At 43.4% G+C, this 22,905-nt stretch overlaps 1 protein-coding gene across 1 annotated transcript in view; it reads left to right on the top strand.

Moving 5' to 3' along the window:
• The first annotated feature begins 8,929 nt into the window (after positions 1–8,929).
• hs6st1a (heparan sulfate 6-O-sulfotransferase 1a) overlaps positions 8,930–22,905 on the top strand; it is a 54,316-nt gene continuing 40,340 nt past the window's right edge. The window contains exon 1 of the mRNA XM_020097996.2: positions 8,930–9,870. Within this exon, the coding sequence (XP_019953555.1) occupies positions 9,371–9,870 (500 nt within the window). The 5' untranslated portion in view covers positions 8,930–9,370. The remainder of the gene's footprint in view (positions 9,871–22,905) is intronic.

The following is a 22,905-nucleotide window of genomic DNA, read 5'->3' on the forward strand; positions in this document are numbered from 1 at the left end:
GTCAAAAGGGCCATACAGCTCACCTGAGGCTTCAGTACTTTACAGTGCCAACATGTTTGATTCCAGCTTGTGGCTCTTTCCTGTTGGCAACCCCCTCCCTCTCTCCCCCTTTCACGCTTAAATCGTCCTATCAAAATAAAGGCAAAAATGCCAGACCCTAATAACCCTAATCCCAACCAAATTGTCCCCTAAATAGGCACCTCACCGGTTATCGTGCATGGGTGCTCCACATATGGAGCCCTTTGCTGCGTGTCTCCCCACATTCTCTTTCCCCGTTGTACTTGCACTGTCCGCTGTCATAAAAAGTTCCGATGAAAAATGCGCACCAAAAAAAAAATTCCTGGATCCACACCAAAATGTAATGGGTTCTTTTTTTGGCCCGTGTCCCGTCCTTCCACCAAGTTTCCTGGATAACTGCTCAAAAGTTTTTTGTAATCATTGGAGCATTCATTTTCTTTATTATTGCTTGTTACTTTTGAATTGTACATGGTAATTTAAGTCTTTGTTAGGTATTTTCAGGATTTGTGACATTTTAATGGTCATTTCACTTATGTTACATTACAGTTCTTCTCTTTATTCAATTATTAACGTGCCACGCTCTTAAATTTTTTTATTTTATTTACAGCTTTCTACAAGGCCACAGCTGTTGAGCAGAATGTTACACTTAGCCGTTATGTAATTTCTACTGATTGTGTGTTTGTCAGACCTTGATGAAAACTTACAGTCAATAAGCATCTGTTTGCTTGTTTGTCGTTATGCCAGAGGAATAAATGTAATAATAATATTCCACCTGAAGACGGAGTGCCTTAGCCCTTTAGTTTTTCCACGGCTGTCTGCACTGTTCAATATCTAAACACACCTGGAATCTTATTTATAGGGAAAATAAACATTTCTCTACTTTCTCTGGCTTTAACGTGGTGGACACATCGGAAAAACCTCAAATTAAGGTCCTGCATGTTGGCAGTGATCCCAGTGTAATCAACTGTACCCACACTGATACGGCACAGAGGCAGACGTTTGTTTTCATGTCCTGAGAAGATACCTTGGCAGGTCCAGAGCACGACTGAAACAGAGCTTTGGTTACAATCTGCAATCTGCTCATGGCACGGAGACAGCACTGAAGCCAGACTCTGTTTCTATCTTTGGAACAATATTGTATTTGCCAATCAGTCATGCCAATAATGTGTAATTGACATAAGTTGGACGTTGTGTAAGGGGGCGGAGGGGGAGATGAGGCTCAGATGAAAGTGCTGACACAGATGACAGGAGGGAACGAGGGACTCTGAGGTGAAAACCACCAACGGCCCAGTAATTATTGTCCATTTATCTCGAAGGAGATAAGTGGTGTGACAGAGGATCGTGTGGATTTCTCTGTGTGAGAACCCGATGCCATGTGGCTTTCAATGAAAAGAAGGAACGACATGGCGAGAAGAGAGGGAGGTGGCGAGAGGGAGGAGCAGAAAGTGGTAGAAGGGAGAAAAGAGAGAAATAAAGAGAGGGGGAAGAGGGTGAGACAGTGTGAGGTTACGTGGCTTCCATTAGCCGTCCGTTGTGTTCCAAGAACTGGAGCAGCAGCTAGATCAGATTGCACTACACTCAAACAAAGACATCGGTTATTTGAATCCTCCGCCATTGTACCCGCTAAATTTCCCAAGGCAAATGTTGACAAAGAAAATTGATATTGAGCGCAATATTATTCTCCACTGATCACAAGGTATTTCCTCCATCAAAGGTTGGGATCTATGATGTGTGGCGTTCATCTGAATTCGCAGGAGACTGAGCCTCTGTCTGGTGAAAAAAAGTTTAAAAAGGTTTCTCCCATGTACACAAAATAAAACTTTTATACACATATATTATTACTAGTGTGACGGAAGTTAAAGATAGTTTTACCGACATATTTCTAATTACAGATCGATGGTCATGTTTTACCTGATGCAACAAAATACGTAAATTCACCAATCAACTATTGAGCCCATGTAATCTCCACAAATCAATACACGTCCAGTTGCCAGTAAACAGTACACAGTGGTCATGTTTAGCATTTGAAATAAACCTCTAATCATTAACAAGTGCCTCGAAACATGAGATAATCCAATTCTCTGCAGGCGCGCGCCCATGGACTCTAATCCCTCCTGTCTGTGAGGGAGAATTAAGCGTCAGATACAACACACACATACAAAACATACTCTGGCAAAAACGTTCAAGGGTCAACTTGTTGCTATAGGAAATAACAACCCTGCAGGGAAAGGTACAACACACACACACACACACGCTCAGAAATGCAAACACTCCCACAGGAATGTTTGAGCAGTGTTACAGTGATGATATGTGGCAGGTTAATGCTGGAGTATATATCTCAGTCCGCCACATCGACAAAAATAAAAAAAATATTTAACATGGATTTTGACAGTTTTGTTTAGTCCGTGTTCCATCCACTAACATGGAGGAGGCATGGTGACCTATAGTGCGGCCAGCCACCAGGGGGTGATCCATGATTTGGGGGGAAATATCCGATGCAGTGTAAAGCATAATGAAAAAGTAAAGTGACTTGAAGCCCAGGGCATGACATGTTTATTTCATTAGCATTTAACCACGACCACAATGTTTCCTTAACCTTAACCAAAGTAATTCTGTTGAACCTACATGTGGGTCTCTGGATGTGAACCCCGGTCTCCTGTGTCAAAGTCCACTAACAATAACAGCACTGTCTGCGCTGACTGTGGATGTAACCCGGACAGCAATTACATTTCCATTTGAACTTAATTAACCAAACAAATGAATAATATATGAGCATAATATCTCAGAGACAGGGTTAGAGAAGCACTCTGACATCTTACAGCGTACACATTCTCTTTATTCATACTAATGCAAATGTACACACACTGACATGTCATCACACATTTACAGCTATTAACAGACGTACACACATACAGGCTGTGACCTGACATCGTGTATAAACACGCACAAACATGCACACACTCAAACTTCCTCGGTGAACTCTCGCTCTCTCTCAAACACACACACACACACACACACACACACACGCTCAAACACTAACACACTCTGGAATGTAGGAAATACACTGTGCCAAGTTTTGTTTTCTTTCTACAGTGTGCACTTCCCCCGTAGGCACATCCAAAGAAAATATTTGTGTCTGAAACACACCGAAGGTTCGGAGCATAATTCATTTCAGGGCTCCGTGATGAAAACAGATTGCTAATTCTTTGGACTTCATTTTTGTTTGTGTGTTTTATAAAATAACAAACAAATATGCTGAAGCATTCACTTAATATGCAAGTTGGGCAAAGTTGCTTGTGCGTGCAAGTGTGTGTGTTAATTCCCTATTGGCTATATTTTCGGTTTTCCTCTCTGTGGTATTCAGTCCTGACCGCTGGCTGAATGAAAAACAAAGCGAAAACAGACAGAGCATGTCTGAGCATGATATGTGTGCAAGTGTTTGTGTGTTTGTGTTTGTGCGTCTGACAGACATTAAAGGGCCTGAGCGGAGATTCCCTAAAACATCCCGCAAATTAACCCTGTTTAGCTTGTGTCAACACAAAAGTCGACTGTAATCCTTGGACCACTTATTAATTTATTAAAGCAGGGGAAAAAATTTAATTGGGGGCATTTCATGGTCTCATACATTTGTAAATATTTGCATGTGTGTGTGTGTGTGTGTGTGTGTGCATACATTTGTTGACTCTCTCTCTCTCCCTGTAAAGACATTGTATGCAACCACTGTTTATTTATCACAAGACAAACTTCATTAACAAAATGTGTCTGCGATACGTTACAAGCTCAAGAGAAACAAAGCAACACAATGCGTTCGTATGAGACACGGAGGCAGTGACACCGCTCACAGCCTCTGGAAGCAGCATGAAAATATCCATCCAAACCGGATCATTATGCAGAGGCAACAATAAACTGGTTTTGATGATAAACAGACTGTCATATCTCTATACCCAAGCCAGAGGGCAACACACTCTGTGACATCCATCTTCTTTAAGTAACACTGCTCATAATGACACTGTGCATGGCGGCAGCAACACACACACACACACACGTTAACACTCCCAAACACACAGTATTAATATTCTCAGTCGCTTTCTCTCTGTCTTACAAACACAGCAAGATACACACACACACACGCATGCTCACGAAAATCTCCCAGTACTTAATACAACTTGGTAATGCCACAGGCAAGGCAGAAGTCATAATCATGAGTATGTTTAACAGCAGTGTGACAGGCGGATGCTGCTTCAGTGTAAGTACAGAACATGTAAATAAGCAGGCGGAATTATTCAAGACTGAGACCGGCTCACACATGCTGGCTGCCCGCACCCCTTCAGCTGCAGTCATGCTGGTATAATCTCAGGATTCAAGGAAGAAAAAAAAGAATCCATCAAGGTGCCAAGAGTCCAAAGCCAGACAGAGCCAAGCAGGATCTTTTTAATGTTTCCACATTATGTAGTTTATTCACGTGGGATGATTTGTAAATTCAGGATTTGGTGAAGCACATGTGGTGTCCACCAGGCTGTGGTGAGCTCAGAGGACATGTGTGTGTGTGGGAGGACAGAGGAGCTTAGTGTCAGATGTGACCAGATGTAGAAGAAAGAAAAGGAGGGGGTGTAACAATATGTCAATTAAGTGATTGATTGATTGATTGAAAACTCATTTAAATGAACGGGTCATATTCTTTTAATTATTTGGCAAATAAAATTACAAACGTTCAATTGGATCGGACTTCTATAAAGAGTCCTTTGTTTCTTTATATGATCTTTCATGTGGCAAATGGCATTAGTCCCAATTTCCAGACATTTTATGGAGCGAATCATCAGTTTATTTGATATTATAAGCTTGGCTTTCAGCTACGGAGGAGCCCTGGGGCAAAGCGTTGGTACTGGGCTCCTGGTAATCTCTCAGATTGGTCATGTGTCTATTGAACTCAATTCAAGAAACAAACTTGCATCATCTCACTGAGGCAACATGTGATGAAAAATCAAGCAAATTATCAAATTAAATACAATATCAACAGAAAGACGTAACTTAAAGAAACCTGTGTAATACTGATGCATATTCCCAAACAAGTTGAAGTTGCACAAACCAGTTGATGCACAGAAAGAGCCTGAAGGGTTTCAGGTCCCTAGAACTCAGGGGCCCTGAGGCAGTTCTCTGCTTTGCTCCGGTGATAATCTAGACTTGGCTGTACAATGTCCACTAAAAGCAATAAAAATATTTCCTGATTAACTGGCTGGTCTCCACAATCCTAGAAATTAGCAGAGAATCAGAAGTTCCAGAAAGTCTGAATAAGTCTCTTACCATTTCTTTCTATAACCCATTTGCAATAACATGCAATACAGAACCACAGCGACTCCCCACCTCTGAGAAGCTGTGATAAAGAAGCATAAGAAACATGTAGCCCACACAACACACACTGGAAAACACCACCAGTGAAACGAGGAATCCCAACACGCTGATGCCAACTCACTAATGTTTTTAAAAAGACTCTTTGATCTGAGTCTAATCTTTCTGGAGACAAACACAAAGACGAACACAACTGAGATAAAAGCGTCTATTTAAAGAAACGTGTTGTTTATGAGCATCGGGAAGTTGAGTTGCTTTGCTGAATACATTTCTCACATGTTAAGCAGAGGATTAAATTGTTTGACACTTTCTAATGTCTCAACCTTTATTGTGGTAAATAATTGCTTCATTAGTGTTTAATGAATCACCTACCAGTGCCTTATAGATCGACTATCCTGCGAGTCATTGATTAGAACTATTAATATGTATCACTAAAAAATACTTGATGACTAATTCTTAACACATTACAATAATCAATCACATTCACTCAAGCTGTTGGTACTTGTACTTAGCATTTACACAATACTAGGTAGATATTGTGCTTTTTATTCTAATTTAACTCTACTTTACTTTTTAATTTTCACTTTTGCTTTTCACTCAGTTAATAATGACTTTCTAGTTTCAATATTTAGCATTAATAATCATAATCCAGTGATATAATATATACAAAAAATGGCCCATTCGTCAAATAGAGTAATTTCACCTTTGGTACTTTAATTTTATCATGATTGTGAATACATGACTTAACAGAATAATTTAGACTGTGGTATTTGCAATTTTGACTTCAGCAAAAGTTCTGAGTGCTTGTTCCATTACCGGAAAAATGCAGTTTTTTTGTTGTTTAGTTTCATTCATTTTTAAATATTTCAAACATGTAAATAAAAAAAGAGAAATTGACTTATTGAATCAACTTCATCGTTTATTATTTTTCTTTAAACCACATCTACCTACTTGTGATTTATAGAACTGTGCAGGAATGATATATTTGGAAGAGTGGTTTGGCCTAACTGATATCTGCCCAACATAAAGTTATGACAGGTTTCGGGTGGAGGACGAGCGCAGGTCCTCAGAGAGATCCACATCCACCTGGGGAAATCATGCAAACCCAGATCGTGGAAAAGCACACAGGCAGTTCCAGCCTGACTAAACACACATCACATCATCAACCCAAAACCACTCAAAGGGAAAATATACAAGCCTCATTCCTTATCAACCTCATTTACCATCAGCCAATGCTGGGTCCCCACCCCGGGGCGTGCTGTTTGGACTGATCTCACGGACTGAATCAGAACTGGTCATTTTGATCTGTCACATTACCACAATAAATATATGCAACAACAAATGCCAGAGAAATGTTTGCAGCTCTGGGATGCTGGTGGAGAACAGGCAGAGTCAGCTGTTGGTGCAGCCAGTGGGAAGTGATCCTCCACATCCAGCAGTGGAAACACGTCTTTCACTCCGAGATGTGATTAGTCAAAACACGTTCCACCATAATGGCTCGTGGGAATTACCTACAAATGCCTGACAAGTAGTTTGGGCTGCATTGGAAGGAGAGGAGCTGGACTCAGTGCTGCCCACCAGCGGTAGTAACACAAGAAGCAGCGTGAACCACCAGCACCGGTTGATCTGATGGTTGCCAGACATTCTAGCTTTCTTATAAGTAACTCAGTTTGGAGTCTTGCACAACTCAAGGAGTCGATGACTTATTTGTTATTTCCTGTGGTTGGAAAAAATGGGAGTAGCGCTCATAAATAAGATGAGGAAATACATTTTTTCACATTTCACAATAGTCAAAAACAAGTTCCACATGAATTTAATTCCACATTGAATTCAGGAGAAGGATTGTGTTCACAGGATTCATGTGTTCAATATATTGTAAATAATGTAGATAAATGACAAAAGTGGAGCCAAACCATCTACACTGACTCTTGGTGGTTGGCTGCAGTATAGATCATAAACCTCCTCCATGTTATTGAATGGGATATGGACAAAACAAAGTGCACATCAAATACATTTTTCTTGAAGACAGTTTCTGTCATTATACTGCTTCTCACTAATTTTGGTTTTTATCAATTTTATTCGTTGCTATAAAAAGGGTAATATGTCACGATTGATAGCTGAGACTGACTCGTGAAGGCACCTCACTGCCATTCCCCTGTTTACTACTGTACAAACTGTGACTCCAAATGCGAAAGATGGAAGTGTTCACATCCAGGATGTTTTGGCTTCATTTCTGGATAACTGGGGGAAGTGGAGACATGTCGTCCATCTTTATCTACAGTCTAGGGCCTGTGATACTGTCTGTGCAAAATCTTTCTCTGATAATTCTTCTTCTTTTTGAACTTAATTATACAATTTCCATGTTTGGTTCAGACGTAAAGATAGACAAAAGACAAAAATGTTATGGTGAAGTGTTGAATGTATCGTGTGAGGCAAAAATGCAACTGGACTTAAAATCATTTACACCTTGAATCAGGAGACACACGTTGGCCAGGGCGTTCAACAACCTGCATGTTTAATATAACGACTCTCAAGATAAGTAACAACCCACAGAGGTTAAATACCTGAAACCTCCCACTGTATTGAGTTAGAACTCAAGAAGCATCTTGGATGAGAAGAGAAATGTCTTCAAGAAACACTTTGGATCACTCTAAAAACCCTCAATGTGATGTCAGTTGGAATAAACCAATACATTTTCACATTTTATACCAGGAAAACAAAACGATTTCATTTTAATGCATTTTAAAATATAAATGTTGATTCATTTTCATTGTACACTAAAAAAAGTGACGTGTCAAATTTACAGTTTGTCATAAATACCACGGGCTAAAGCTTTTAAAGATGTGGGTAAGGATGCTGGAGCCACTTGAGAGCCCCATTATTCAGTTTTTGTTGTTTGATATCACTGAACACATTTATGAATAATGAAATCTCCACAAAGTAAATGCTACACAGAGCGTTCTGGGCCACAGATGGTTTGGGGCAGCATGGTGATCCATCCTCGCCTGATGCAGTGCATTGTTTATATGCTTTAAGACGTTTTGAATAGACTGTAAATCCATCTGCAAAATAAGTAACTACAGCTGTTTGATAAATGTAGATGGAGAGTATTTACCTACACCTGGATAGTAGGAGGAGGTGGAGACGTGTCGTCCATCTCCATAGAACATAACAGCGATCGCCCACTTAAAGAACGACTCTGGTTTCAGAAGAAAAGAGAAAAGACATGATTTATGATACCTACCTACACACTTACCCACCTAGTTACCTACCTACATACCTACCGTCCTACCTTCCTACCTACTTACCTGCCCACCTCTTATCTACCTACCTTCCTTCCGACCTACCTACCTAACTTACTTACCTATCTATCTATCTATCTATCTATCTATCTATCTATCTATCTATCTATCTATCTACCTAACTTATTTATCTATCTATCTACCTAACTTATTTATCTATCTATCTACCTATCTACCTTTGTCTGTCTACACTTTCTATTGGCTGCTGGCGGATGACGCGGTCGTTACGTGTGAACCAGTAAATTAAAGCGACTCTCCCTTTCACCGTGTTTTCACATAGAGAGAGAGAGAGGGTGAGAGAGAGAGAGGGTGAGAGAAAAAGGTAGATCTCTTCTTGTTCTTCTTCTTCTTCTCTCGCTTCATCCGGGGATCGCAGCTCCATGGAGACGCAGTGAGTCTGTGCGGCGGAGCCCAGAAACCAAAGTAAAGTAAACGGGGGAGGGTCGGCCACGGGAGGGGGGGTCTCTCTGAGCGAGTCACAATGCGTCTTTCACGGTGTTGAGCGGTCGCGGTGAACGATGAGCCAACTTCGCCGGTCGCCTCTCAGCGGACTGAGCCACTCTTGAGCCCCCACGAAAAACAACGAGTCCTTCCCGGCGGCGGAGGGAGAGAGAGCGAGCATGAAGAAGCCGAGCGCCGCGCTCCCTGCTGTCGGCTTGACTGGGAAATGGTAGCGTACTGTGGGGACCGCACTGGGAAGGAACATGGTCGAGAGGAGCAGCAAATTCTTGTTGATCGTCGTCGGATCCGTGTGTTTCATGCTGATTCTCTATCAGTACGTGGCCCCCGGGGTGATCAATTTCGGCTCCCCGCACGGTTATTTCACGGAGGAGGACGAGGGGGACATCTTCCCCACTCCGGACCCCCACTACGTTAAGAAATACTACTTCCCCGTCAGGGACCTGGAGAGGACGATTGACTTCCAAATCAAAGGCGAGGACGTGATCGTGTTTTTGCACATCCAGAAGACCGGGGGGACTACGTTCGGCCGGCACCTGGTTCAGAATGTCCGCCTGGAGGTCCCATGCGACTGCAGACCGGGCCAGAAGAAGTGTACCTGCTACCGGCCGAACCGCAAGGAGACCTGGCTCTTCTCCCGGTTCTCCACCGGCTGGAGCTGCGGCTTGCACGCCGACTGGACCGAGCTCACCAACTGTGTGCCGGGGGTCCTCAACAAGAAGGAGAACAAGCAGAAAAACCTGAGGTAAAACTGGGGGAAGTGTTTTTTCTTTTATTTGACTATGGAGAAGTAAAGTGTTTGGTCGTAACCTGTAGTCACAAAGTGGGAAGCTAATGATTATATCACTCTAACTTTGTGTGTGGCTTCTTATCATATCTCATGTTAGATGAGTGTTCCAGTGATGCCACAGTGTGGAAAATACACCTGAAGCTACAATAATCAATAAACTCCCCAAAATACAAGCAGCATTTCTGCAAAATGACTCTAAACAGATTGAATAACACAAACAAATTTAAACATGTATAAAAAGACTAAGTTCTCATCATTCTCTGTCTTACACTGTGCGTGTTTGTGTCTGGTTTACAAAACAGCCTTTAATGCAGGCTCGGTCCTCTGGAGAGGTCCTTATAACAGGCCTTATCAGATGGTAAAACATTGAAGCGTTTTGCACAAAATCTCAAAACTGTCAAATCTATGCCAAAAGAATGTAGCAGAGACACAAGAGAAGACGCAACCTAACAGGAGGTAATATAGTGGTGATATAACCCCACATCTGAAGACTGCAAACACATTCAAGTCCCACCATGTGGTTAATTGGTAATGTCACATTTGGTTTTCCTAAATCACAGGGTTTTCTCTTCATCGGGTCATTATTGTGTCACCGCTTGGAAGAACAGTGTGGAAAGGACTGTGTGCGACTTTCTGAAAATAGAGGGTTGATAATATGTGTTGAGAGACAAATGTTGATTGACAATTCAGCCCTCCGCTGTCACAAATGCCACAGGAGCTCAACGGTGGTTGTGACAACTGTTGATAGGAGCCAGTGTCAGGTTTGCCCTCCCATCGAGTCCCACACTGAGGATTGGGCTGAATTAATTTGCAGGCAGTGCATCCAGGAAACGTACACTTCAGTAATAATCCCCTCGCATTGACTGCAAGGTATCCAGACACAATGTGCATCCTTGTTAAGTTATAACCCATTTTCTTCTCCGCGGCCCCCCCATTGTTGTTGCCAACACATTGCATCCCTCACACAGACATATTGACGGCTGTATCACCTTCCATTTCACTGCACCCTTGTGGTTAAAGAGTACGCTCGTTGAATGGGGTGTAGTTTCTTTGTCTTGCCTGAGCTTGTTCAATATTTAATTCTGGCTGTGGATGATCAATAGGACAAAAAGGGGGTTAGAAAAAATGTGGGGTTTTTAGAGAGAAAAGAAAGAAAGAAGGGTTTTTCAGCCCTGTGCCTATCTGTCTGGCAGCCAGGGGCGGTGGAGGTGTCGGGCCGGCTGCTCTGCTTCCCATGGCAGCTCAAACTGGGGGATCAGAGCTGCAGGCTGGGCAGGGCAGGGCCAGTAGGAGGGGGCTAGAATGGGGGGGACCCTGCGGGGGTTTGGCTCCGCTCTAATCCGGGTGATTATTACCGCTGGGACACACACACATACACACACTAGCACTGGTATTTGCTGCTGGCGTCAGTCCTGATTCCCGTGGTCTCCCCCCGGTCATAGGTGATAACGCGTCCGGCCATTCTGCATGGCGCTGAGATATCACAGTGGATGCAGGATAAACGGCCTTTCATCACTTTGTGAGCACTTTTTCAAAGCCCAGATGTGTGTGTTTGTGTGCGTGTTTGTGTCCGAGTTTGTGTGCGTGTTTGTGTGCACCTGAAGAGGCCACAGGAACAGAAAGAGACAGGGAGGCAGAGTGGATGAGAGAGATCCACTGTGCAAGTGTGAGCGCAGCAGAGAGAGGATCTTGCCTCTGGTATAATCGACTCTCCTATCACTCCTGACAGAAGAAACAAGGGACTATAAGCTTAATAGCACCCTGAAGAAAAACAATGCTGCTCCGTATTACACGCAGCTCCGCTTCCACTGGGACGAGAAGTGAATCGCTGCGGCAATGAACTATGAAGAGAAACTGAAAACACACTCTGCGTTTCTTCTCCTGTTTTTGTTTCTTTTTCTGACTCATCGCCTGCTTCTCTCTGTGTTTGCTTCTGTCTGAGTATGTTAAAAGTCCTCTGTCCCTTCTTTGTTTGGCTCTCTCGTGCCGGTGCTGCGGTGCTTGTTTAGGGACATTTGTCTCGAGGGCAGTAGCAGTGTGGTGAAGAGGCCGGAGAAAGTGTGAAAAAGATCATCTGTGTTTACAGAGCAGCGGTGAGGGATTTCTTGGCACAGTGTTGTATGCGTAGCTTTCAAATCGGCCGTGCGTATTATCAGTGTGGCGGAGATAAACAGTCTGTCGTTCCAGTCGACTTTAGTGGCCGACACGCTACATACCTGCCCACATAAGTGGAGGAAATGTTTTGGAGCTGTGTCTTGAACTTGACGAAAAGGGGGAAAAAAAGCCCAAGCTGACAATCTAGAAATCTCTGACCTCGGCAGCAACAGCAGCAGTTCTTGTGCTGAGATCCAGCGTTTCTCTCTCTGCAGCTGTGTTCTCATTCAACTGTCATGTGCCATTTTACACAAACGTTTCAAACGCTGCAAAAATAAAACGTGAATTAGGAACATTTCCATCAACTGGATTCCAGCACATAAATTCCCCCTACTCTGAACGACAAAAACACGCTTCCACAGGGAGAAAATGGAAAGAATTCAAGACTATCCATCTATATTTAAGAATTGGTCAGCACTGGACGAGTTGCAAAGGAAATATTGTAGTTTTTATTTTTGATGATGAAAACCAAGAGATGTGTTTAGGTTTAGAGCTGTAAATGATTGTTTTCATCATCAATCAACTGTGTCTAGACATTCTCACATTGATTGTTTTGTCAAAAAAACATCAACAGACCTCAAATTTATTCCATTTCCTGACAAAGACCAAGAAATCAGCAAATATTTATGCCCGTCAACCTGGAACCTATGTGAAAATTGTAAAGCACAGTATAATGTCAGTGAAAGCCTGACAATTTCCCTTTCAAGGAATGAGAGCGACAGTTGTTGTGGTATTTCTTAGATTCCTGAGTCTGTAAAGCTTCTATTGAACTGTTTTGTATTGATACTGTAATGTTCACAGGGCCTGTTGTTGGCTGTATTATGTCTCGAGTCTGTATGACAGCGTGTATCAGGGTTTCTGCAAAATGTTTCTTCCTCACGAGAGCATTAAAGCATTCATCACACATTGAAGAAACTGGATGGACTCTGTTGGATTTTCAAATTCAGTCTTTCATAAATTGTGGGAGAAAGAATAAGAAATGTGCAATGGATTAGGTTCAGTTTGGTCCAGTGACAAATGTCTCAGCTTTAGAGGAAGGAGCATTAAGGAGGAGTGAGTGTCACTGAGATGAATGGTTGGTAACAGGAGAGACAGGTCCGTCTGTTCAGTGATGAGGTGAGATGGAGACAAACTGTGGCATCGTGGGGGAAAAGAGCTCGTGCTCAGCAGAGCGCCGCTCAGAGTTGATTTGTCATTTGCCACCTTTTATATCAATTTTTATGTTCTTCACTGATCCCATAGGACACCCCCCCCCTCACACACACATTAATGAGTGTGTAAAACAAACACTCAGACCCTAATGCAAGGCCTTAGAAATGAGGTTTCTAATTGGTTAAGGAGGTTCCTATCACTTTGCTCAAATTAGAGCCACACTCTCAGATGGGGGATACCATCTGTCCTGTGTGTGATGTGTGTGTGTGTTCACATCTCAAGACTGTGTGTGTTTGTTTTTAATCCCAGTGTGTCATAGAGCGTCTGGGTAGGCGAAGTGATGGGGCTAATTTTACTGCCTCTATCTCAGTCCTCTCTCCTGTTTTTTTCTTTCTCTCTCTCTCTCTCCCCCCCCCATCTCTTTCTCTCCTGCCTCCTCCTCATCCCCTCTGCTTCCCCTCTAAAACACTTTCCCTCCCTCTCCTTCCATCCTTCGCTCCCTCCATCCCTCCGTGAGGGTGTCACTCTCTAATCAAACAGCAGGCTTGCTTTCTGCTTGGTGGCTTTATGGCCGGGGGCTCGCAACTCTCTCTCTCTCTCTCTCTCTCCTTCACTTTTCCCCCCTCTCTCCATTTTTCTCCTCTCTCCATCTCTACCCCCCGTCTTTCTTTCTCTCCTCTTGCCATCTTTCTCTCCCTTTCCCTCCAAGCGTGACTACCGCATTAGAGGAAATGTCTTTTCATGGAAGATTTGCTGCAATTTCCAAAATGGCCGCTTTGCCTAATGGACAACTGCCTTGGTTCTAATGAATGATTACATGTGTAGTATGGGGGGGGGGGGCAGTATGATGAGGGCAAGGAGGGGGACAGAGAAGTAGATGGAGGCAATGAAGAGTAATATGAGGAAGATGATGGGATGAGTGTGGGACAAGAGGCAAGCTGTCAGGGAATGATTGAAAAGATAAAAGATGGAGGGGTGAAAACGTTTCTTTTCATTGCTGGGGAGGGGGCTAGTCAATTAGCACGGTTGTCAGGCATTGGGTATTACTCTTCTTTCAATGGGTCTGTTTTAGATTCACAGCACAAATCACTGCACTCTGAGATGGCGTGCGTGTGTGTGTGTGTTTGCGCGCGTGCATGCGTGTGTGTGTGGCATGAGAGTGGATGCGTGTGCATGTGGTAGCCCAGCATGGTGCCATCAGCCAACCAGTACAACTCAGAATCCAGATGAACTCCAGGAAGCTGCAGAGGCAACCATGGCTGATTGGCATATAGCACAAATGTGTGTGTGTGAGATTGTGTGAGTGAGTTGTGTGAATGTGACCATGTCTATATATGTGCGTGCGCGCGCTCATGTGTAGCCAGGCAGGTCGGTGTTAATCCAATCAGATTAGCTGGGTTTAAGCGCTGGCGGCCAGGCGCTCCAAAGCTGGTTACGTCCGCTCATCCTGCAACTGCGGCTGCACCACGTTCCAGCATTCCCAACAAACATTCCCACATCCCTCCAGCCACCCACTCCCCGACTGTTTACAAGGCTCAAACAGCACAAGTCTGCTTCTCTGACTGGAAACCTGGCTCTAGCAGGGATTACTAGCGGTGGTTTAACACCTGCAACACGTGTATGTTGAGTATGTGAGGAATGAGTGAGTGCACAGGCAGAGGCATTCATGTGCATTTTGTGTTAGAAAATAGGATGCTTTGAATGTTAACTTCACATTAACTGGACTTTTCAGTGTGCTCAAAATGAATCAATGGTCATTTCAATCTAATTTAGTAAAATAATAATCCAATGCTGGTCACAGACTCTTTTCAAATGGTTGAATGGTGATTCTGTCCTAAAAATGTCATGGAGACTCTGATTACTGTTTAGAAGCTTTTCATTTTGACATTTTAAACACTAAACTAGCACGTGCAGTCAACGCTGGCTGTCAAGGGAAGTGGTCTTCCACATAGGGATCTTTGTGTATGCTAGTGGTAATGGGTGAATGATGACATTTTCATCCTGAACATAGAGGACCAAACTATAAATTAGTCTTTAATAGGTAAAATTACCCTCTAATTTCCAAACTTGCTAATCATCTCATGGCCCTTTAAATTCATATTTTGTCCTTTTGGTGGTTTCCTGACCCACAGGTTGGAAATTATCTTCAGTTACAGCTCTGCTCAATTTGGTTATAATGACAATCACCTCATTGACAACACCAGTAAGCTGTTACTATCTAATGTTTTCTGTTATAGGCTTAGATGTTTTGTTGATGATCATCAGGATCATTATTTTTCCTAGCACAGTGTATTGCTCACTAATTATAGCCTTAAATTCAACACCAGATCAGCCCACCTAGCTGATGATGTGGCTGAGTAAGTGGCCCTTCGTGTTTTATGCTCTGCCCTTCACAATGCAGTGAAATGCTGGTCAGCTCACACACAACCTCACACATAAAAGGGTAATATATGGCCCCTATGTGTTTTCTTCTTCAGTAGCTTGAGGCGAGCGTTGACAGGGCTCTCTTACCTACACCGCCACTACAAGAGTTCAACTGAGGTTCAGCCTCCGGTCACAATAACTTACAAACCCAACATCACAATTCAGAGCTAAGACACTTTAGCTCAAGAGGGTACGTTGTTACATACGGGGCAGTAGTTTGACTCGCTGCCATTCCGAGCGTCTGCAGCCATTTTGCTCACAGATTGACCGAATAGCCCTGATTAAAGCCAAACTGTTGCTTAAAGTCTGTGGTGTTCTTGTATTCACTGTAGGATCACAGAACATCAAACTGAAACTGTCCAGAATACAAACCAGTACGGTCAAGTTGAGTTAAGGCCGATGCCGCTATTGATCTGCCCCGACTGTCTCACCTCAGTGCATCTTAAAGACAGGACAAGGAGGGGGATTCGCCTGACTGCTGACGACTGTCTCTGCTGGTTCTCCGTGAAGGGTTATCTCTGCTCTGCCTGCAAGCCTTCATTATTGATTAGCCATTATGGATTGGCAAGGGTTTTTTCATTGATTGATAAAACTTGAACGGCGCTGACACAGAGCGGAGACTTTCCGGCTGTACGCGCTACAAAGAAGGAAGACGGGAGGGAGAGAGAGTAGTAAAGAAAAGCCATAGTGATGCATTTCCTAATCATTACACAGCCTCTGAACCTCTGTGTGTCACTCTGTCTCTTCCACGCTAAGCTGCCAACTGTCAAATGTCACCCCCCCTTCCAACCCCCCCCCCCCCCACCACCACCACCACCACCACCACCGACACCAAAGTGATTCCACGGCCCTGTGGACAAATAGCCATGCGGGGAATGATTAGCGGACATTTCTATGGCTTGTAATGAGGGGTGCTACGCCGCAGCAGCTCCACCAACAGGATTACCGCCCATTGATTAGCCTAGCCTAGCTTTAGCCTTGCTAGCCGAGAGCGACTTGACTGATTAGTGGACATTTCTGTGGCGGTTAATGAGTGCTGCTGCGGAATGCTAGAATGAGAATGGGATTACAGGCCATTAATCAGACAAGAGGCGAGCTGCAGTCATTAGCCGGCCCCGCGGCAATGTCAGCGCGTCTGTAGCTGATCCCAGATCCTGGTTTCTAAATCGGGGTTTGGCCTCGTCTCTGTCGTCCGGTTCTCCTGCAACATTATCGACCCTAAGTGTCTGTGTCTCTTTTAACACCCACACCCCACGGTGCCTTTTTGTTTGATTGCCGTCCTCCCTCATCCTTTCCCTCCTTCTGAGATGGAGAAGGACAGATGAGAGAAAGACATCCCCGGGGACTGCTCTGTGCGTTCATTAACCGCACTGTCCTCTCATGTCCCTTGGATGTGACGAGTCCAGACAGGATGTGACCCGGCAGCTTCTCACCATCTCTCCGTCTGAGGTCCTTGCATTCGCTCTATAAACAAACAAATGAATGCATCTATTTTCTGCATGCATGTGTTTATGAATAAATGCATCTATTCATGAAGCTGGTGTGTTGCTGTGGGAGAGCGTTTGTGTTTGTGTGTGTGAGCGAGAGATGGCCAAAGGAGGCATGTGAACGGAGAGAAGAGGCTGACAAGCGTGTTAATTGAATTGTGGGAAAAATGCAAATCCCGTACTGCCTCTTTGAATTAGGGGGAGGAGTTTTTACTGATTTGGACTGTCTCCTCTTTAGACGCGCACACAGACACAGTAGGTTAACTTTTACTAATTCTCACAAATTGGAATGAATGATAGCGTTGTGTCTGCATCCCTTCACGCCTCGTCGTGTTGTTTTCCCATCGGGTCTCTCCATTTTTCTGATGCCATCCCTGTGTCTTTTGTCTGTGTGTTTGTATGTGAGCATGTGTGTGTATATGTGTGTATGTATGTATGTGTGTATGTGTGTGTGTGTGTGTGTGTGTGCATGTAACTGTCCCACCAGAACAGCTAAAGTGCTGATACCATTCATGGAAAGACGGAGCAAAAGTAAAGAGAAAAATACAGTGATTCCTCGTTCTGCTACACTTGGTTTGTCTGCTTCACTCCGGGGCAGAGCTGTGGATCGCCACAGTTGCTCCTTTTTGAAGCTGCACACGTTTTTGTGTGTGTGCTTGCCCGTGTTTGTGTGTTAGTGGGTGCTTGTGTGTGTGTGTGTCTCCTCTGCCTTCATTTGTGCATTCAAGCAAGGATTGCATGTGTCTGGGTGTGTGCCGTGTGAATGTGTGGTTTGTAGGATCGGTGTTCACAAGTCAGACCGGTGATTTGACGTGTGTTCTGTCTGTTCTCGTACCCGAAGCTGAATGATATGAGCTTTTAAAATCTTAAATCACAAATGTTTATTTTCTATTTTTCTAACTCAATCAAGGCATTACTTGGTGATGTACAATACATAAGGGTCTGTTTGTATCAAGCATTACTCGCATTTTTTTACTTTAGACCTTAAGCCACATCTCACTTTGACTTGTGACAATTACCAGCTTTAGATGAGGTTGAAAAAAGTAAGACAGATATTACTGAACGACAAATAAATAATAAAACATTTTTTTAATAATTAATAGAAAAGCTGTCATGAGCTTTAAAATAGGCGTTCTTTAGCATATCTTTCATTTATTTCAGTAAAAGAATGTGGAATGTTTTAACACATTTTATGACAAATTGGAATCCAGTTAAAACCTTTTATTTATAAAGGTCGGTTTCACTGTTTTCACTCCAACTATTCCATATGTATAATTCTCCCCTTCACTCTCCCCGTTTGTATTCGCTGCTGTCTAAAAACACACTTTTAATCCTCTCTTACCTTTCAAACGTGTCTGAACGTGTCTGAACTGCCAACACACTGGTTTCCTTTGTCGCACAATGACGGTGTTTACTATGTCGTTCGACTTATGGGAAATGATGTTTGTCAAAGGCTTCTGAAAACAGAAATATTGAGCAATTTATTATATCATTTATCCCAAAACTACATAACAAACGATGTAAACATTCAATAAAGTGTTGAGGAAGTCTTCTGTGCAATGCATTGGGTGAATTCTTTTGTTTTTTATGTTATTACAACATTTCAGTCTTATCTTTGATGGGGAAAGAAGTGGAGGATTTTGTATCTCAGCAACAGAACCTGGAAGCTCTGCTTTCCCTTCAGCTCGCTGTATGACTCACAGAGTTGCTTCATCCTTTTGGGGGAAACATCTTTAGTTGAGCCTTGTGCAACAGTACAGACTTTTATATACAGTGAGGATGGTAACCAGTCAACAAACGACCATAGCACCCCCTCCTCAAATACAAACTCCTTTTTAAGAAAGAGAAACAAAGTCACCTCTTCTGGAAATTTCAACAGCTTAACGGTGAGAAAGTAGGACAGGCCTGTAACTGCTGTAAAAAGCAATTGAGACAGTGAGGTGGTGTCATCCTGCTGAATAAAGGTCAGTGTTAAAGCTAATCCAGTTATACTATTCTTAGTGTCTCTTCACCTCTTTGTCTCTCACTGCTCTCTCTCTTCTCCTCCTCCTTCTCCTCAACCTGTGTGACACTGTGGATCTGGGCCACAAGTATTTAGGTTTCACCCTTTTTCTCTCTTTTCTCTCTCTCCGCACTTTCATTCTCCACAACCCACCTTCCACAGCTGTTTCCCCCCCTTCATATATACCCCGTTGCTTCCCTGGATTGTCTCTTTGGCTCTGTCAAAAAAACTTTCACCTCTTCATCCTCCCTGCCAGCGCGCTGTCGTTTTGTGTTCCCAGCGCGTGTCAGCTTCCTCCAGAGAGAGGAAGTGATGCGTCAGGAAGTGCTTTTATCCGCCAGTGATCTGATCTGATGTGATATCGAGATAAACACAGGAGGAGTGTAGTGCTCTCTCTTGCTCACTCTGGGGAGCTGTATGATGGAGAAGCCCTATATAATTATATATCTACATACATATATTTCTGTCTGTGCTAAATTTCCTCTTGTGCACAGATTAAATTACAAAGGGGAAACTAGAGTGCTGGCCTTTTTATAGCCAGTTAGCTTCTCAACTAATTTAAAAACCTGCTGTGAAATCTAATAAGAGACGTTAAGAAACAGTCTTGGAAGAATGAAATCGCCAGTTTGATCCCTCAAGATATGTAAAATGTCCACTGACAGCCTCCCGTAGTCTGTCAGTGTCTTTGAAAAAGAATCAAAACCTCCACCTGCTCCCATTTCCTTTTTACTTTATGTTAGGCTGGCACATAAAGGCGGGAAATCTATTGGATCACCTTCAGTAGCTGTGGCGCATGCAAAGTACACTGTTGTGACATTCGGAGGATTAGTACACGGAAAAAAAGATACCGAATATATCAATATTTCACAGTTTGCCTTGGGTTGTCATAACAAGCACACAGACTTGCTCTTAAGAGTTTAATAGGAAGGGAAAAACTAGTCCCACAGAGGCTAGACTGTTTTGAGGATCTTGAATTTAGAGAGCCTCTGTGTGTTAAAGTAGATACAAATGAGAGAGAGAGAGAGAAGACTGATATACATTCATCAACTACTCATGCATTTTGGGTCAAGACAAATCATTTTAGATAACTAACTAAACTTTAAATTTGTGAATATCAGTTTTCACATTTTTCTATATGGTCGCAAAGGTGATGTTACGGTATATGTGCCACTCTGCTTTTGAGCAAACTTACAAAACTGATGGTGCTGCTACAGGACAAGCAAAAGGATCACCCATTAACAATGGGGAAAACAAGGGTCTGTACAAAATTTCATGGGAATCTTTTCCATAGTTGTTGACATATTCAAGTTTAAATCCAGGTGGTAGCTAACTTTGCCTTCCCTTAGGCCATGATCGTGCTCGAGCTTGATTTGATTCCACATGTATGCTACTTAACACATTTATATAGCCCTCTTCTAGTCTAATTGACCACTCAAAGCATGTCAGGCATCTGTATTGAAGGAACCTCTCTATCATGGATTTTGGTGTCATTTCTGGATTGTGCTTTAGTCCTTTGTTGACTGGTTACCATTTTCATTGCATACAAAAGTCTGTTCTGTTGCGCAAGGCTAAACTAAAGATGTTTCTCCCAAAAGGAGGAAGCATCTCTGTGAGTCATACAGCGAGCTGAAGTAAAAGCAGAGCTTCCAGGTTCTGTTGCTGAGATACAAAATCCTCCATTTCCTTCCCCATCAAAGATAAGACTGAAATGTTGTAATAACATAAAAGTGGAGACATGTTGTCCATCTTGATACACAGTCTATGGGATCCACCATCATGTTGGCTAGTGGGTGCCCTGCTCTGTTTCCTGAGCTACAACCGCTGTTATGTGATGTAAGATGAGACAAACTTAGGGTTCAAAATCACTTACCAGCTGCTGACAGGAGAATGTATCTTTAGTGGCTAAATCAGCGGGCACCAGGCACCAGACTGGCTGATAACAGTCTGAGATATTTGAATCATTTACAGTTCTTCTTTTGTTTCCGCTTGCTGTCAAAATTTGACTTGGCTGAGTATCTCCTGCTCTAATTACATATAATGGACAAATCAAGCCAAAACAACAAGTATCAAACAGCTTTTTGACTGGCTGCCTGTCACTACACTGTCATCTAGATGTCATATTCCCTACAGCAAATGGGCATAGAGGCTGGTGTCATACCTTATTGACAGCCAAGAAATTGCTGGTGGTAGCTCAAAATGTTTTGAACAAATATTCCCCTCACTACAGAGGAGCCTTAAAGTTCTAAACCCTGAGAAGCTTTTAGAAGGAACAGTGTCGTTGTGAAGTAAGTTGTGCCCAGAGAAGCTTCTGTTAGTCAACTATGATTTAAATCTTGCCCCTTGCCTACAGATTCTACTTGTAGAGATTATTAATAATGTAGCTAACACATTTACATTGTGTGGTAGCACTGTTAGGGGTATTGTTTCAAAAGATTTATCCCCCAAGCTTGAGCAAGTGGAAGCATCTGAGGCTCATGAAAACCCAGAGACCTGCAGGCAATGCAGTGTAGTCCAGAGGGCCTGTTCCAGAAACATGGCTCTCCATCAGGTCTTGGGTTATTTCCTATTTGTGTGATTCTGGCCTTCTGCATGTTGAGCGACACAATGCAAACACTCTGAGGCACTCATGCAAAAATGCGGAGCATGCTCTCTCTCGCACACTCTCCTTTTCTGCCACACACATTCTGCTTCCGTCCCTCACTGACTTTATGGATCTTCACTGTTTGACGTTTTCCCTTGTTGAATAACCCCCCCCCCTCCTCCTCCTCACCAGTTTTTCTCTTCCTCCCTTCCTTTCTCCCGTCTCTCTCTCTGTCGTTTTTTTTGTCCAACATCTCTTCATGCTTGACCAGCCTTGCTGTGACTCTTGACTTCAAAGAGCTACTTCATTCATCAGTCACTCATCAGAGAGTGGGGGCCATTCAGCGCCCGGGCTAAAAGAGAGGGAGGGAACGAGGAGTGAGTGTATAAAAAAAAAGAGGGGGAATGAGTGTATGAAAAGAGGGCACGAGAGAGAAAGAGGATCCGCTCTTGACCGTGGGGGACCTCTGGAGTCACAAAAGGCAAAAGGGGGTCGCACTCCCACACACATCCACACACCCATACAAAGTCACACTCAACACTTAAACACACACACTTTTTGTTTTTGTCCTGTTGGGTGTGTGCACTTGCAGCATATACGATCCCTTCCTCTTTTTTTGGTCTTTCTATCTCGTCTTTCGCTCTTTCTTTTCTTGAGCCTGCAGTACAAAGGGTTTTTGGGGCCTGTGCCTTCCCGTAATCCTCCGCTGCACCTGTGTGTGTGTGTGTGTGTGTGTGTGTGTGTGTGTGTGTGTGTGTGTGTGTGTGTGTGTGTGTGTGTGTGTGTGTGTGTGTGTGTGTGTGTGTGTGTGTGTGTGTGTGTGTGTGTGTGTGTGAAATCTTTTCTACACCAGGGCCACTCTGCGGTATTTCAAAATCTCGCCCTCTGTATTTTCATCGCCTTCGTGCCCACTGACATTCTCCCTCTTTTATCCTTGCCTCAGTATTTTGAGGTGGCTGGCAAGCTAGTTTTCAGGTCAGTGGGAATTGCTATTGCTTCCCCTCTCAGCTGGAGTCTGGCTCACACTCAACTGCACACAAACACACACCCACACAGAAATATGCATGCTTTTTTTTGTTGTTGATCGCTCTCTTTGTGCGAGTGGTTTCTACAGACGTGTGGTTGTGTGGTCCCCTACATGCATGGTTGACTGACTTGTAAAGATGCGCTGCTCACAGGTGTGGCAGGTT

This window comes from Paralichthys olivaceus, chromosome 12 (assembly GCF_024713975.1).
Source record: "Paralichthys olivaceus isolate ysfri-2021 chromosome 12, ASM2471397v2, whole genome shotgun sequence".
NCBI lineage: Eukaryota > Metazoa > Chordata > Actinopteri > Pleuronectiformes > Paralichthyidae > Paralichthys > Paralichthys olivaceus.